Genomic DNA, 16,538 nt, shown 5'->3' with positions numbered 1-16,538 from the left:
GTCAAGCAAAAGAAGGAGACTGGAAGCTTTTATCCTCGGAGAGTTGGACCAGGGCTGCTGTTAGGGGTGTGCGATGCGTGCCACTGCACAGGGCCTCGCACTTCTAAATCAGTAATTCATTAATTTCTTGTCCGTGCAAGCGAGATTACATTCGAGGGACAAAAGAGAAAGAAAACAAAATTCCTGTGAAAAAAAAAAATCACCATAACAAAGTTGAATTTCTTGTAACAGACAACAGTGTCCATTCTTGTCAAGCTATCAGTCAGAATTCGCCTACAAGGAACAGCCATGTATTTGTGAATCCAATTTTCCTTGATTTCCTGTCATACATTATTGCTCGACAGAGGAGAAGGCACCATAAAATGGTTGTTAGTCTACTCTTCAAGCCGAGGGACAACACATTTGAGGGTGTGCCGCCCCGCGTTTGGAATTTATGATCTGGCCAATTTGAGAAAAGATGAAAAGAAGAGGCGGCATCAAAGTCCTGAAGGACTTGGGCTTTTTTCAAGCCACCGTGTTTACAACCGCAGCAAGGTTTCCCACAATCAACCCATCTGCAAGCAAACCAGCCACAATCAACCTCCAGTGGCCAATATAAATTGTTTGCCTTCCCCTACCATCCCACCACTTCCAACCGCATATCCAAAGCCCTTCTCCCATATGGCATCAAAGTAGCGCACAAACCCAATTCCAAAATAGCTGATAAACTGAACAAACACAAACGGTACTTCCTCTGCCCCCTTGATAACCCAGGTGTATACGATGCCGTGTGAATGCAAGGCACATTACATCGGTAGGTCCATCAGATCTGTCAATGAAAGAATCCAACAGTACCTAGCAGATGCGAAAAAAGCCCAATCCATTACTGGTCTTGCTAAACATATCAAATACAATAGCCATAAAATTCAAAAGGTTCAAGTCAAACACACTGTCCACATGCTCGTAGACACCAAAATCAAGGAAATGCACACCATAATGCACTTCCCGCACAAACTAAACATTGATAGCGGGCAAGCGCACCACACTTGGATTCCCCTACTACAACAGTTATCGACCGGAAATAGCAGACGACACAGACCCAGACGCACAGTTAACAACAGCGCACCTACCGGCAGCCAGAGAACTACAAACAAAAGATGCATGCCAAGCAACAGTACAGCAAGTTCTAACGAGGATGGTAGCAGTGGCCACTGAAATTAATCAAAAAAGAAAGAAAAAACAGCTTCGCAGATAAAAGTGAGTACTAGTTTTCTCCATATTTAAATGCATTATTCTTAAGAAAAAAAATTGAACAAGTCTTAACCACAGCTCAATACAATTTTAGATTTCCAAATATTCCATTTTATTAAATCGATGTACAGGTATATAACACTATACTGTAAAAAATAGCACAAGTTCTTGATCTAAAGCATAATTTCTTGAATTTTTCTTGACTCGTAGCCACCCTGTTATAATATCAATTAATCTGTGATGCAAAATAAGCACATATCTAAAGCCTACATCTTGAAAATAGTTCATATAAAGCAAGTTAGCGTTGTTGGAATTATTAGTACAAGAACAAGCCTATTTTAGCCCTTCAGATGTGCTTCATTGGGACTCAATGATGGTTAGATGATTTTCCCTGAGTTTTTACTTTTCTTCAAATTCCCTGAGAATTCCAGGTTTTCCAGATGTGTAGGAACCCTGTCATTTGTATTGGGGACCTGGAAATGGAAACAAAACAAAATATATGAATAATAAAACAAATTAGGTATTTACATCTTGTTGGTCGTTCTTGGAACTATTTTAACAACTATTTCACATTGTTACAGATTGCTGGAAATGATTATTCAAATGAGCAAGAAGGTTCGCAGGCAGAGTCTGAAGAAGACCAACCTACAGGAACTGGCAGCATGCAAGGCCACCAACCAAAGATCGCTAATGAACAAGCAGGCCCATCAAGAGAGAGGAACAGAAAGCAAGTTGGCTGACCAATCGAGACGGACAGGGAGCAAGCAACTCCATCCAATTCCAAAACTACCAAACGAACTCGCATACGGCCAATTGCATTCTGTTGTTCAAGATATGAAAGCAATTTCAGAAAACCTAAATAACGAAGAAGAAGCTAATAAATTTGATTTTTTTGGAAAATATGTTGGAATACAATTGAAGTCTCTACTTGAGGAAGATGCTATCATTGCCCAAGCACAGATTCAATCTATCTTCACTCGTTTTAAATTAAAAAAAATAAGGTGCAGAAGTGAATCGGAATGTTCGCGACAGTGGAATCAGTCATGACTTGTCAGATTATCAATCCCTCGTATCCCCTATTGACAATTACGTAAGCACTGCAGACACTGCATCAGTCAGATCACAGTATGAGACTGAGTTAAATGTGAATGAAGAAAATGCACAAACCGAACCTGGGATGTTTGTTCAGCAAATTATTTCCTAAACAGATTCACAAAATTGTAATTTGATTTCGACAGAGGCACAAAATGTGGATCTTCAAACATGTAATATAATGGCATTTCAAAACTCTTAAAAGTCCCAATGTGGAAAAGTATTTTTTTTCTTTCATTTTTGTGCCTTTTGTAATTTGTAAAACAGTAGCAATAATATACATACATATCTATATAATAAATAATTATTATTTACCTTCATTTGATCTTCCAAAGCCTTGTAGATATGTGATTGTCAATTCTAATTTTACTCGAGCATGGATAGAATCACGCATCATCGTATCCGATTTTTGTATACTAGGACCAACTAAGCCAAGAAGAGTTCCAAACAACTCGGGCGTCATTCTCATGCACATTTGTATTCTTCAGGATCTTCTGTTTCTAATTCTCTTTAAGATAAGACTTGATTGGCCCAGTATAGATCTCCTGGCTAGCAATGGTCTAGTCCACCATCTTCTTTCAACAGTTGATTCTTCCTTTATTATTTCGAGGATTTCCTTTTGCATTAAAATTATAACTTTCTTTAAATTAGCTCTCAACGCCATTTGCCTATCCATTCTGCACATCCTATGCACTGGACTGGCCTACGTGTAAATGACAATTGCATTTTTCATTGGATTGTCTTCACAATTAACCTCGTGTAAATGGTCCTTAAAGATTGACGAGCAATTTGAAGAATGTTGTAGGAGAATTACTGCTTTGTGCTTTTATTAAAAATTAAAAAAGAAATGTATGGACTAGAGATTGGCTCGAAAAAATATGGAAATCAATGTGTACCGAACAAGCTTTTTAATTAAGTCTGGTATGCATATTCATACATGAGATTCCCAGGATCATTCATAAATTTAAAAAAAATCAAACATTTAATTTAATATACTTGTAATAATAAGGATTTTCATTTTCGGCTAATCATATTTGTCACTTACACATCTCATCACTTTGCATAAATACCTCAATATTAATGAACTGCCCGTCATCTCTTTCCTTTTTTTATCGAGAAACTAACAAAAACAGCCAACACTCGGAAACCACAGACAAAAACTCCCCTTTGCAAACTCACAGATTATCTTCACATGGCTAAACTTTGCTCCGATTGGCTGTTCAGTTGAGAAAAGCCAGTAGTAATTAGAACATGTCCTATTCCTCCAAACCAGTCAAGCAGCCACCACATCCGGGAAGGTAGACAGTTCAGCGCCAACTAACTGGATATCCAGTTCCGTGTGATTCGGCTTTAAATAATAGTTACTATAGAATTAAATATTATAAAATGATTATGTTATTACCTGTGTGTATGGAAAGTTTTAGGAAATAGATTTGTAAGTTTGAATTGATTTAAATGTCAGATTCTTTTAGATATACAGGGTGGGAAATAACCTTTTGCTAGGGGTCTGCAGGAAAAAGTAACAACAATTAAGAAATTATGGTAATACCAAATGTTTACTACGACAATTGTGGTTACAAAAACAAAATTAAAAGTTAGTTCACGACAAAGCACCTTGCTTCAAGGCAAATGCTAAAACCAATACCTTCTTCGGCGAAGTGGCATTGACTTCTTCAGCAGTTCTGAATGGCCGGGTGCATCACCGGACCTGAATGCAGCGGAGCATTTTGGGGCTATTCTGAAGGACGCATATGAGTCCTTGATGATAGTGGAACGCGGACCGGACCGCTATTCCTGGCCAACACTCCTTGCACATCTGGAACAAGTCCTCCGTGACATGGAATGGAATACGGACTGTTTGCGAATCTTCTGAGCTCCTACCCTGATCGTCTTCGTTCTGTGAGAGAAGCAAACGGCGGACATACTAACTTTTAATTTTGTTTTTGTAACGACAATTGTCGTAGTAAACATTTGGTATTACCATAATTTCTTAATTCTTGTTACTTTTTACTGTGGACCCCTAGCAAAAGGTTATTTCCCACCCCGTAGTTCCAACATGCATATTAGGCAGATTATTGGATATAGGCTTCATTACATCCCTAAATGAAGGGGGAAAAATCCACAATTAGCAAAAAATTGAAAATAAAACAAACTGTAAACAATGATTTTTATGTATTAAAGAATATACACATTACAAACAAGTACAAAGTATAAAAAAATATTACAAAAGTACAAGATATTCTACATTCAAGATCATTTGTAGTCCTTGATTCGATCTTGAAAAATTCTAAAATACTGGGACAATCGATTGACTCCAAAATCAAGTTTGACAGAAATTAACAACTCATATGCATTATTGTAGCGAACTACACTCATGTGTATTTTAATTTCATTGTTTGCTTTCAACCATATATTACCTGATTTGCAATGCTTTTCCACTTGAGTTGATTTATTAGGATCATTACATGCTCTTCATTTTATATTTCCTGTACTTATTCTTCTTTGTTGAACCTACATATACAGTAAAATGCATCCTTCAACAGCTTCCCCAGGTCATTCTCATCACATGATCAGATTTCTTCTTTGAAGGTGCAATGAAACCCAGAAACTGTAGCTCGGCAACAGCTCTTGTAAACCGTGCCCTGTGCTATGTTAAGGAAGGATAAGTAAATGCATGAAAACTAAATCTACATCTTTTTTGATTTAATTACTTCATGTAATTATTTATGGGATAGTTACTGCACTAGAAATACTAAACAAATGCATGAGTCAACAAAAACAATGGATCTGTGTCAATGAAATCAATTATACATTTTGTATTGGGTTAGCTTTAAAAATGGTTTATTCTAAATAGTATTTAAAAAATGACATGCACTCATATGGGCTGGCACCAGGTAAAAGAATACAGTTTGTTGTAAAGAATAAAGGTAAAATAGTGTCAAAAGAGACTGATAATTACAAACAACTTGTCGAAAAAAAAGATTGTTTTCTTTTTAACAGTATTTATGTCAAGTTGCTGATTTCATTCTAAGTTATCAAAAGTGAAACCTGAAGTAATTAAACTGAGATCTTTTTGTGTGTTGTAAGGGAGTGAGAAATGCATTATTGAAGTTCAACAAAAGTGTTTCTTCACTGTACCCTATCTGCAGCCTATGATGAACTCCTCCAAAAAGTAGCATATCCTCCTCCTATTTTTGATAAATTGTTCATGTAAATTTTTCCGGGAAGTAAGTTCACAAGCACAAGCACAAAACCAAAACCAGAGGTTTCTAGAGATGAGAATAGACTTTTGGCATCCCTTGTAACAAATTCAGTGCCCCTTCCTCTTCGAACAAATGCTGTTATTTTCCTTGTAATATTCCCAAGCAAGCAGCAACTCCTGGACCCCTTAAGGCAGGGGTCTTCAACTCGTCAGACAGTGCAGGCCACATTAACAATTTCAATAACGGTCACGAAGCTGCACTACGGTATTGATACCTGGAACCCAGAAACTACCTTTTACTTCATCATCTTCTTTTTTAAAAAAAAAAAAATGGGCACAGGCCACTGCAAAGGGCTCAGCGGTCCACCTCTGGCCCACAGGTTGAAGACTCATCCCTTAAGGAATCCATACCAAAAATGATACAAAGTTTGTCTCAGCTGCACATGTTCTTCTAGAATAAAAATCTTCCCTCATAGCTGTAGATAAGTTCACTTACTAAGATAAAACTGTTGTGCAAGAATAGGTTCAAAAGGCTCATTTGCCTTTATTTTTCTGTTCTATGAAAAAAAATAAAAAAAAAATACGTTACTATGCAGTATATGGAGTACAATAATTGCAGCATGTAGTGTCATTAATATTTCTAATAAAATAACAATGTAAATAAGATGCATGTATTTTAAATATAATAAAACATCAAGACAAAGTACAGCAGCTAATACAGTGCTGCAGAGAGAGAATTTTTGCTTTAGCGCCAAAAAAAACTTCGCACGGACGACGCTAGATAGTGTATGGAATTGAAAGCTTCTTTGCTTGAGTGAATAATGCTCGAATATGCAAAATGAGCAGTATACACTCGAGTAGTACTATGGATAACCGTAATTTGTCTGTGGCAGTAGGCCCTCAAATACGTATCATGAAGTGGAAGATGCAGTGAAATTGAAACTAAAGTGAACATATGTCATCAGCTCCATGTTAAAATGTACAGGATGTATCAGAAGTCCCTTACCACCCCTTGTAAAATCTGCAGTGATGTATTTTCATGGAATTTGATGTGGGCGATACAAAATAGGCCTAGGGGGACACCTTGTGGAGTATGTCACGGGGACGTCCGCCATCTTGAATTCAACCTTTTTATTTAAAATGATAGGTGGGTCATGTGATACATGACCATAGGCTAGAATTTCGTCAGGATGTCAAATCTGAAACCAGATTTCATGTAACTTCATTTTGTGAAAAGTTATTGGCAACTGAAAGTGATCTTTAACTGTTACAGAATGTGCTCCACATCTTGTCCGTGCTGGGCAATGCACGTGTGCAGACACTGCTCCCACTGTCTGTGGACACCGAGCAAGGTATCTGGTGAAATTTGCTCAAAGGAGGCTATGATATGTTGTTCCACATGATGAAGATCACAAATTTTCACACCATACACCATACCCTTAACGTGTCCTTAAAGGTAGAAGTCCATTGGAGTTAGGTCTGGTGATCGGGCAGGCCATTTAACTGGTCCACGTCAACCAATCCATGACCTGGCAAATTGTTCATCCAGGTACTGACACACCTGGATGCTATAATGGGGAGGAACACCATCTTGTTGAAAAACCCTGGTAAATGTACCATCTCCCGACATCAGAGCTGGCAGTATCTGTTCCTGTAGCATTCCCAGGTATCGCACCGCATTTAAATTTCCTTGAATGAAAAAAGGACCGATTACCCGTGTTCCGCATATGCCTGCCCACATCATAATTTTGCCTGCACCGGTCATTTTGAAGGGATCTGTTCATGCAGGGTTGTCATGTGACCAATAGCGCATGTTTTGTCTATTCACCATCCCATTTACATAGAAGTTCGCTTCATCGGAATGGAGTATCTGCATACCAACATTTGGATTTAGCAGTAATTGCACGATAGACCATTCACAAAACTGCACGCGGCAATCTGGATCATCCTCGGAGAGGAGAGGTGTTGCACCTTATACGGATGCCACTTGTGCCACTGTAGCATCCTGTACACTGAACTGTGACTCATAGCACATTGCATTGCTATACGATGTGTGCTTCGCTGCGGTGACTTTGAGAAGGACAGGCCAGCACTGCCGTAGCTGTTGCTTCATCCGTGACTGTCCAAGGTCGTCCACTACGCAGTCTGTCCAAGAACGTGCCCGTCTCCTCAAATTTGGTTAATAACTGTGCCACTGCAACATGTGACACAGGGTGACGTTCTGGATGACGCAGGTTGAAATCGGCAGCCACTGCACGGGCACTTCTCCCACCCCACAGTTTGACAATCTGGATGCGTTCCTCAGTTGTTAACGGCATGGTTCATCACCTGCAACAAACAAGTAAACATCACTTTCAGTTGCCAATAACTTTTCACCAAATAAAGTTACATGAAATCTGATTTCAGATTTGACATCCTGATTGAAATTCTAGCATATGGTCATGTATCACATGTCCCACCTATCATTTTAAATAAAAAAGTTGAATTCAAGATGGTGGCCGTCCCCGTGACATACTCCACAAGGTCCCCCTAGGCCTATTTTGTATCGCCCATATCAAATTCCATGAAAATATATCACTGCGGATTTTACAAGGGGTGGTAAGGGACTTCTGATACACTCTGTAGTTTAGTCTATGTTATCAATACACAGTGATATATGAAAATGAAATAGATGAGCTGAAAATACCAAGGTGGATATTTTATACACACATGAGTCTACGGTTATTGTCACATTAAAATGATATTCCATTGTATATGCTCGAGGCTGGGAGATTTGAACAAGTACGAGCGAGCGAAACTGGTCACATACACTACTCTAGCAGATATATTACATACATTTATAATTACTGAAATGTCAAAAAATGTCATTATACGATTTTGACCATTTTTTATATCAAAATGCTCCTGCACATACTTTTAGTCATCACTGGTACCTTATACAGGGTGTTTCAAAATTATTTGAAAAAACGTTCCATACAACATAATCACCGATCAAATATGAACATATCCTTAATTTGTTTTTGGAACGGTCCCAGAAGTTCTAAATTCTGCTGCCAGGTGTCTGGCTGACCAGTTGTAAAATAACTGCCGTAACTGGCGACACATTCTTGAGCATGCTAACTACATGGCTTACACATGACTCACCAATTTAATAGTTAAATCCTATTAATTTCGAAGATGTTCATTCACTAAGGATCTTTGAAATTAATAGATTTAACCATTAAATTGTGCAACGCAGAAATACGAAATTTCACGTAAGTAATTGGACAGTTAGTTACATTACATATATGTGAAACTGCATCTTATTTTGACCATTTATGAATAAAACAAGTTGAAATCATTCAAATCATTTTGAAACACGGTGTATACATCACATAACCACTAACAAATTGTATAAAATGTAATTTTTTTGAAGCAATATGTGTAAATGGCCTTTTCAGAAAAAGTGGCATTGTGAGCAAAGCAAGTAAGATTTTTTTTTATTTCTTTGCAAACTGACAATAACAATCATTTCATAGGGCACCAAAACTTTCGTGGGAACCCATGACATTTACTCTTTACCAGCATTTTTCTTTTTGCTCATTTCCCACTTCCTTTACCTAATGGTACCCCCTCCCCTTTCCACCTTCAGCTCGGCAGTCTGAACAGGGTTGTAAAAAATCCAGGAACCCATAAATTTTAATGGGTTCTATTGGGTTCCACAGCAGGACTAGAACCTTTTTGCCCACACAAATTAAATTCAGTCCAAGTTGCGTCTTGCTTCATTGAAAAAAGGTTCCTGGACCGTATTTTAATTGTTCCTGAAAAAAGGTTCCTGGACTGAAATGAAATACACCATGTCCATAAATATACTGTCATACTTTAAAGTGGTATTACATCGCTTTGGATAATCGTATTTAAATGAAATTGGTGACATTTAAAAGAAAAACTCAAATATTTTTGTGCATGTCAACAATGGACACCAATATCAGCAATGGACAACAATGAACGAGATCAAACATAGAAACTGAAATAAATTCACTCCTGACAACAATGGACGATGCGGGTTCACTTGGATATTTAGCAGGCAGGCAGGTTACGTGTGAATGTTTTCCTTTAAAATTGTGTTGTTATTACAGAAGATTTAAGAACGTAGTTGGTGTGTTTTAGAATATCATTACATGCAGAGTTTGGTGAAGGTTCAGCGTGCTTATAGGCGAAATTTTCAAAATCAGGCTCCTTCACAGACGTCAATTTTGAAGTGGTACCGGGATTTTGTGGATCGTGGCTGCATATGTCATCAAAGGAAAGGCTATTCAGGGAGACCATCTGTCAATGCGGGAATTGTGGAACAAGTGCGGGAGGCATTTGTTCGTAGTCCTAAGAAGTCTGTACGTAGAGCTAGTCAGCAGTTGAACATACCTAAATCCACCGTATCTAAGTTCCTGCGTACGCGACTGAAGTTTCACCCCTACAAACTGCAATTAGTGCACAAGTTGAAACCTGATGACCCTGTAAAACGGTTAGATTTTCTGAACATTTATGTTACTAATGGAGGATAACGTAAATCTGTCAGGAAAAATAATTTTCAGTGATGAGGCAACATTCCACGTTGGTGGAAAAGTAACAGATATAATGTCAGGATTTGGGGGGAGTGAGAATCCACATTCAATTTTGGAAGTTGAAAGAGACTCCTTTAAAGTGAATGTCTTTTCTGCCGTATCGAAACGTCAAGTCTATGGCCCATTTTTCTTTCGAGAGGCCAATGTGAAAGGTCCAGCTTATCTTGACATCCTCACTGAATGGTTATTTCCACGATTGGAAGAAAATGAAGGCATTTACATGTTCGGAAACATCTGAATGGGCGGCTTCCAGGAAGATGGATTGGACGTGCCGGAAATGATGATAATGTCTTCTACAATTGGCCGCCGAGGTCACCTGACTTGAAGGTCTGTGACTTTTTTTATGGGGTTACATAAAAGATTGTGTCTATGTACCCCGATTGCCTCAAAACCTGCAAGAAATGCAAATTCGCATCACTTCTGCAATCCAGTCCATCCCTGTGGATATGTTGGAGCGTGTGTGGCATGAACGGGAATATCGCCTTGATGTCTGCAGGGCCACATTCAATGTCTATGAGTTGTAAAATAAAATATTTGAGTTTTTCTTTCAAATGTCACCAATTTCATTTAAATACGATTATCCAAAGCGACGTAATACCACTTTAAAGTATGACAGTATATTTATGGACACGCTGTACTTTACAGATAAAAAGGTTCTTTATGGTCTATTACTCATTTACACTTGCTGATTTTCTCTCCCGGACAGGAATTGAATTTATTTACAATTCCTGGACTTTTAACAACCCTGGGATTGTTAAAGATCAACGAACCCATATATTTCTAACTACAGACCAATTGTGATACTCTCTGTGCCAGCTAAACTATTAGAACAAATTCTTCACAAACACTTTCTTGCTCACGTAAAACCTATTCTCTTCGTGCACCAACCCAAATTTGTACCAAAGAGATCAGTTGTGACGAACCTTGTAGAAATTACAAACTTCATTTCCACTGAACTTGCTAACAGAGACCAGGTAGATGTCATATACACAGATGTCTGAAAAGCGTTCGACACTGTAAACATGATATTCTCTTGAAAACAAAATAGCATTTCATAACTTCTCTTCTTCCTTGATATATATGATGTGTTCCTATCTCAAAAACAGAAAACAATACATAATTATCAAGGTAGCTGCTCCCATGAATTTGTAGCTGGCTCAGCATACCACAAGGTTATAATCTTGGTCCTTTGTTGTATTTAATATTAATTAACGACCTACCAAAACAGCTTAGAAATTCCAAGAAACTCTTATTCGCTGACTATTTAAAATTCTATAAGAGGTTATCGAAAATCTCAATGCATAAAGCAAATAAAGTTAATCTAAACCATAAGAAATGCAGGGCCGTAATATTTACCAGATTGAAATCCCCAATACACTATAATAGCACACACACACAAATAGAAAGGGCAAACTCAATAACAGTTCTTTGTGTAGTGTTCGATGATAAATTATTGTTTCAGTTACATATCACCAAGACTGTTAATGATGCGCATAGAAACCTGTTTCAATGTTGTGTTGGGTTGCCATCATTCAGGTGGCAAAACGGGCTTTATTGAGTAACTCTACCACCGAAACAACACACCGAGAAAAATATTAGTGAGAAAAGTTGTTTGTTTTGATGTCCTCTATATGTTTCTGTGGTCCGTGGGTGCCATTAAAATGAAACCATATATATATTGTGACAGTCAGATTTACCGTCGTCATTATTATTATTATTACTCTAACAATTAACCGTAAAAAATGTGTTGAATCAAAGTGTTGAGTGTCTTAATTTGTAAGAATATATATTTGATTTGCCAAGCCGACGGGAGAATGAAAGGAAGTCCCGAGACTGACGGGCGAGCACCTGAAAGGTCACGTTATGCGTCTAAAGCTTAGGAAATTCGACCGTAATGACAACCATTTAAATATCTCGGGTTCCGGCAGCCAGATTTGTGTGGAATTTTTACCAGTGCAGCAACATGTGTGCAAGGACGGATGTGTGGAGTTTCGTCGCGATCAAGCAAGAATTACGGATGCCAGATCGAATTGGTTGTAATCGATCAGTTTATGGGCACAGATTGCAGTTGAGCTCTGGGCGTCAGAGAGACGGAAACTTAATCCGTAGGAACCAAACCTCTAACACAATCCTGTTCAGCCTAGGAGACAATAGAGCGAAGTGGAATGACCTCTCCGGAAGCGTCCCTTCAACGAGCGCCGAGTGTCCTTTTTCGAAATCGGGATAAAACGAAGGACATGCTTTTTCGACACACAGTTTTACCGCGATTCTCATAGCGAGAGCACCTCCGCGCTACCTCTTCGTATACCGTGGACTTTGCTTTGTTTTGCGAACATCAGTGTGTGATAGGCAGTATGTCGTTACGAGTGCGCTTACCTCAATCGCTGGAGGAAGTCGAAGCGAGACTGTGTTTCCGTGCTAATCTTACGCCGTTTATTGTTTTTGTGAAACGAGGAACATCGAAAATCATGGCGGGCTAAGGGAAGAAGAGAGATGAGGGCGTTACCCTCGATTCGCCCGATGCCAGACGAGACACCGACCATTGCCTACAACATGCCCAGAAACGACGAGCTACGCCGCCTGATGCCTACCAGCCGCCACACGGAGAGAGAGAGAGAGAGAGAGATGCCGAACGCTGCCCTGTTGACGTCTTGACGCTTGAGATCGTCCGATGGTGATGGAGAAGACGCTGACGAGCCGAGAACGACCGCCCGCCGTCCAGATGCGACGTCCGAACTGCACCTGACCGCGGAGATGTTCACCGATCCCAAGAGGGAGAGAAGCCGAGGAACCAGGTGTTTCAACGCTCTTCGCATCTTCGTCGCCACGTTCAAGGAGGAATAGGAAAACCTTTCGTGTGAATACTATGTGATTTCAATCGCCCATAAAGACGCCAGGATGCACCTTGGAAGCTGAGAGATGGTAATGTATTCATCTGTATTAATGTCAACACGTGACGGCTCGATTGATTTAGAGAACGCCCTTGAAATTCGTCAACATTTTGAAAATGCCCACACCACTCGGAACTTCATACCAAACTCCCGTCGCGCTTGTCATTTGTAATTTATTTGTCTCAGGTCAATTTTACTTGTTTCTCGTGATTCTATTTAATGATCTTAAATTCATTGTTGTTTGTGCTCCTTTGTATTTGTTTAAAGTGCGTACTATTAGAGTAAAGCGCCGCCCGCTTAATTTTTTAATCTACTTGAGGTTTGTTCATGTTTATGTGTCAGCGCTGTGTCGCTGCTAGCTACGTCAGGTCGCATATGTGATTATTTGTTAAAGTATTTGCCTGGTAATATGAATTGCTCGTCGTGGCGAAGTGTTGAAGTCCCGCCTGCTTGAGAGTATATGTTACGTCACTCAACGGAGGTTATTGTTATGTTTGGAACCACGTGAGGTCATGTAAAAGGAAAACGTCCGCCCACGTGAGCGTAATTACTGTTGAGATGCCTTTGTTTACGCTGGACAAACAATGTATTGTCACCGCACCGACCTAGTTTTTTAAAAAAGGTGAACTTAAGTAAGGGCTGGCTAGGATTTGAGTAGCACTGGAGCAAAATCACAAATGACCTGATTAGACAAAAATTCAAGGTAAATTTAAATATGAATGCAATAATTAGGGCTTGTCGTCATAAAAACCTGTACATGTTATGTATCATTTTGTGTTGATGACCCCGTAAAGAGAGAATCTGTGAGAGAATGTGTGAGTGAAAGAGGGGGAGATGTAACTAAATGATTTTTGTTTTGTTATGAATAGAATATACTTTTTATTTTTTCATGTTAATTTTTGGGCTATATCATTTCGTACGCATGTCGCTACCCATGATTTTCAGTTATGCAGCTAGCCGCTTCCCGGCTACAGGTAAAGAGGTGGTAATAGAAAGTATATGTTTTCTTTTTGTTTGTTCGATATGGCTAATCGCTATGCACTGTTGGTCACCGGTTCCTACACACGAACTCAACCTGGACTGTAACGCTATTTCGCTTGTCCGAGGGAGATTTTGCCGCCTCTATCTAGGTAGTGGTAGCATTTGTTTTCTCGGGCAAGGGAGGGCGTTTCACAATATATATATAAATTGTGCGTGTTGCCAACCCTTGTCGAAAATAACTCGTGCACTTCATTGTGCGTGATTTCTTTAATTTTTTCTTCGAATGGCAAAAGGCATTAGAAACAAAAATAAATATTGAATTATAGACATGTTGTTGCAAATAGGACATAGAATTTGTTCCTGTCCCATGTCTCAACAGGGAGGAGGAAAGGGGGGGAGGGGCAAAATTTTGTCTTTTGTTTTATTTTTTTTCAATTTTCACATTTGAAGCCACGAATAATAACAAATACATACAGATAGCAACACTTTGTCTTTCTATGTCAAAGTACATTTTATTCTTAGTAAAATGTTTCTTGTTTCACTAAATTACCTGCCATAGGAGGGAAGCTATAACGATTTTTGCTAAACCTTACAAAACTCGTTTAAATTGCTTGGGACAGAGGTAAAAAGTGCATAAGTGCCATGGGACTGTAAAGGTTAACAACCTTGAGACTGAAGTCAGGCCTTCTAAGTTTAAAGGGCATCATACAGACCTTGGATATTGCCATCACCATGAACAAATATACATTCTACACGTTACTTTAAAAAAATGAACTTGATGTGACTGACAGAAAACGTATTGTGAGTGAAGGGGACAATAAAATGTCCCCTACCCCGTTCTTCACTCTACACATGCACATATTGTGGAAGTCAATACCAAAACGACCACAGATCCATCCACTCATGTTTGGTTACAAAGCTGAAAAATTGAACTCCCTTCAAAAAAATTAGGTTCTGTGAGTAATGAAATGATGAAAGTCATACACAATCACTCCTTGGAAATGGAAAGTTCTTGTTTAGCTGAAACAAATCGAACTCCCTTTGATTTTGCTCATGGGGAGTCTGAGCTGGACCCTCTACAAAGCCAGGAGTCTAGAGTTGGAATCCTGGGTAAGACATACGATATATTGATTAATTCTTGTCCTCTGCATTAATCATCTACCTCTGCATTAATCATCTATTTGCCCTCATTGCTGCAACTAATTCCCAACAGGGTGGCTATTACAGCATCCCCTTTCTGGTTGCTAATATTTGGCACTCAAAGGAGGTAATGGATGTGTGTACACATGTATACTTTATATAATAGCCTGATACCTCAAGAGAAGAAAGCTGAATTTTCCCAGCAAACTGAAAATTATTCAAATACAAATGCACACAGATACAAAACCTCAGAAAATGTAGGATTACACTGTAATTATAACTTTCCTGCTTTTCTGCATTTAAATATACAGAAAAATATAATTAGATAACAGGAAGGAGGGCCACAAGGGCTAAATAAAAAGTAAACGATGAGAGAGGAAACACTCACCAGCGGTAGAAAAACTTCAAATTTTCGTGACGATTTGTCACATCATTGGGAGTAGAAAGAAGGTTCATGTACTGAGCGACATCAACAGTGTGATAGCGTGGCCTGCAGGGTTGCCAGGTCCAGAAAGAAAAAGTAGGCAGTTTCACACACAAAAAAATCACGTTGTTCCCTCGCTAGGATGTCAAAAACTGTGAGTGGTGAAAGGTGTAAGGGAGGTAAAGGGTGTTGCTGAAGGTGAGGGGTGGTTGTGGGGGGACATTACTAGGTGGCCTTGTTCAGGCCTGGGGGTGTGGTTGCACTCATGGCTGATATGTAGGCCCTCTCCCATCTTCTACGTACCGAGGTGTTGGTGGATTGAGGCAAGGAGTGAACGATTGCTACCTGGAAGCAGTCATTGAAAGGAATATTGTGGTGATTGGTGTGAATGGCAACAGCAAAGTCCAGGTTTTGGGTTGAGGAGCGGTGGTTGTTGATGCGGAGGTTCAGGGCTGTGGATGTTTCCCCCAGGTAGAAGCTCCCACAGATGTTGCAGGTGAGGATATAAATTAGGTTAGAGCTGTAGCAGGTTCCTTTGGGATAGAGGTGAATTTGCCGGTGGCAGTATGGATCTGGAGGGTGCGGGAACTGACTGGTTTTGCACCTTCGACGGTTGCATTTGTGGGCAGGTGCAAGTGTGGTGGACCAGGATGTTTTGGAGATTGGGAGGGCGTTTGAAAACCAATCTGGGCTTGTCGGGAAAGATATTTCTGGTGTCAGGATCACTGTGCAGGATGGGAAGGAGGGAACGTAGAGTGTGTCTGATTTTGTTGAGGTGGGGGTGATATTGGGTGACAATTGCAGGGGGATTGGTGGCAGGTTTCTTGGTGGGAGTGTATGAAGCAGCTCGGGATATTTGTTTGGTAATTAGGGTGGAAGGATATCCACGGTTGGTCAAGGCTTGGTGCAGGTGGAGGTTATAGTTCTGTCAGGAGGTGGGTGAGGTGTTGACCTCTGAGGGCCAGGGAGAATGGGAT

At 39.6% G+C, this 16,538-nt stretch overlaps 1 protein-coding gene across 1 annotated transcript in view; it reads right to left on the bottom strand.

Annotated features, from left to right (window-relative positions):
* Positions 1 to 4,479: 4,479 nt before the first annotated feature.
* Positions 4,480 to 16,538, bottom strand: part of Orc3 (origin recognition complex subunit 3) — a 114,450-nt gene continuing 102,391 nt past the window's right edge. The window contains exon 15 of the mRNA XM_083127970.1: positions 4,480 to 4,964. Within this exon, the coding sequence (XP_082984096.1) occupies positions 4,859 to 4,964 (106 nt within the window). The 3' untranslated portion in view covers positions 4,480 to 4,858. The remainder of the gene's footprint in view (positions 4,965 to 16,538) is intronic.

The sequence above is a fragment of the Lepisma saccharinum genome, chromosome 1 (genome assembly GCF_977018435.1).
Source record: "Lepisma saccharinum chromosome 1, izLepSacc3.1, whole genome shotgun sequence".
Classification (NCBI taxonomy): domain Eukaryota; kingdom Metazoa; phylum Arthropoda; class Insecta; order Zygentoma; family Lepismatidae; genus Lepisma; species Lepisma saccharinum.
This window is presented reverse-complemented; position numbering and strand designations above follow the sequence as displayed.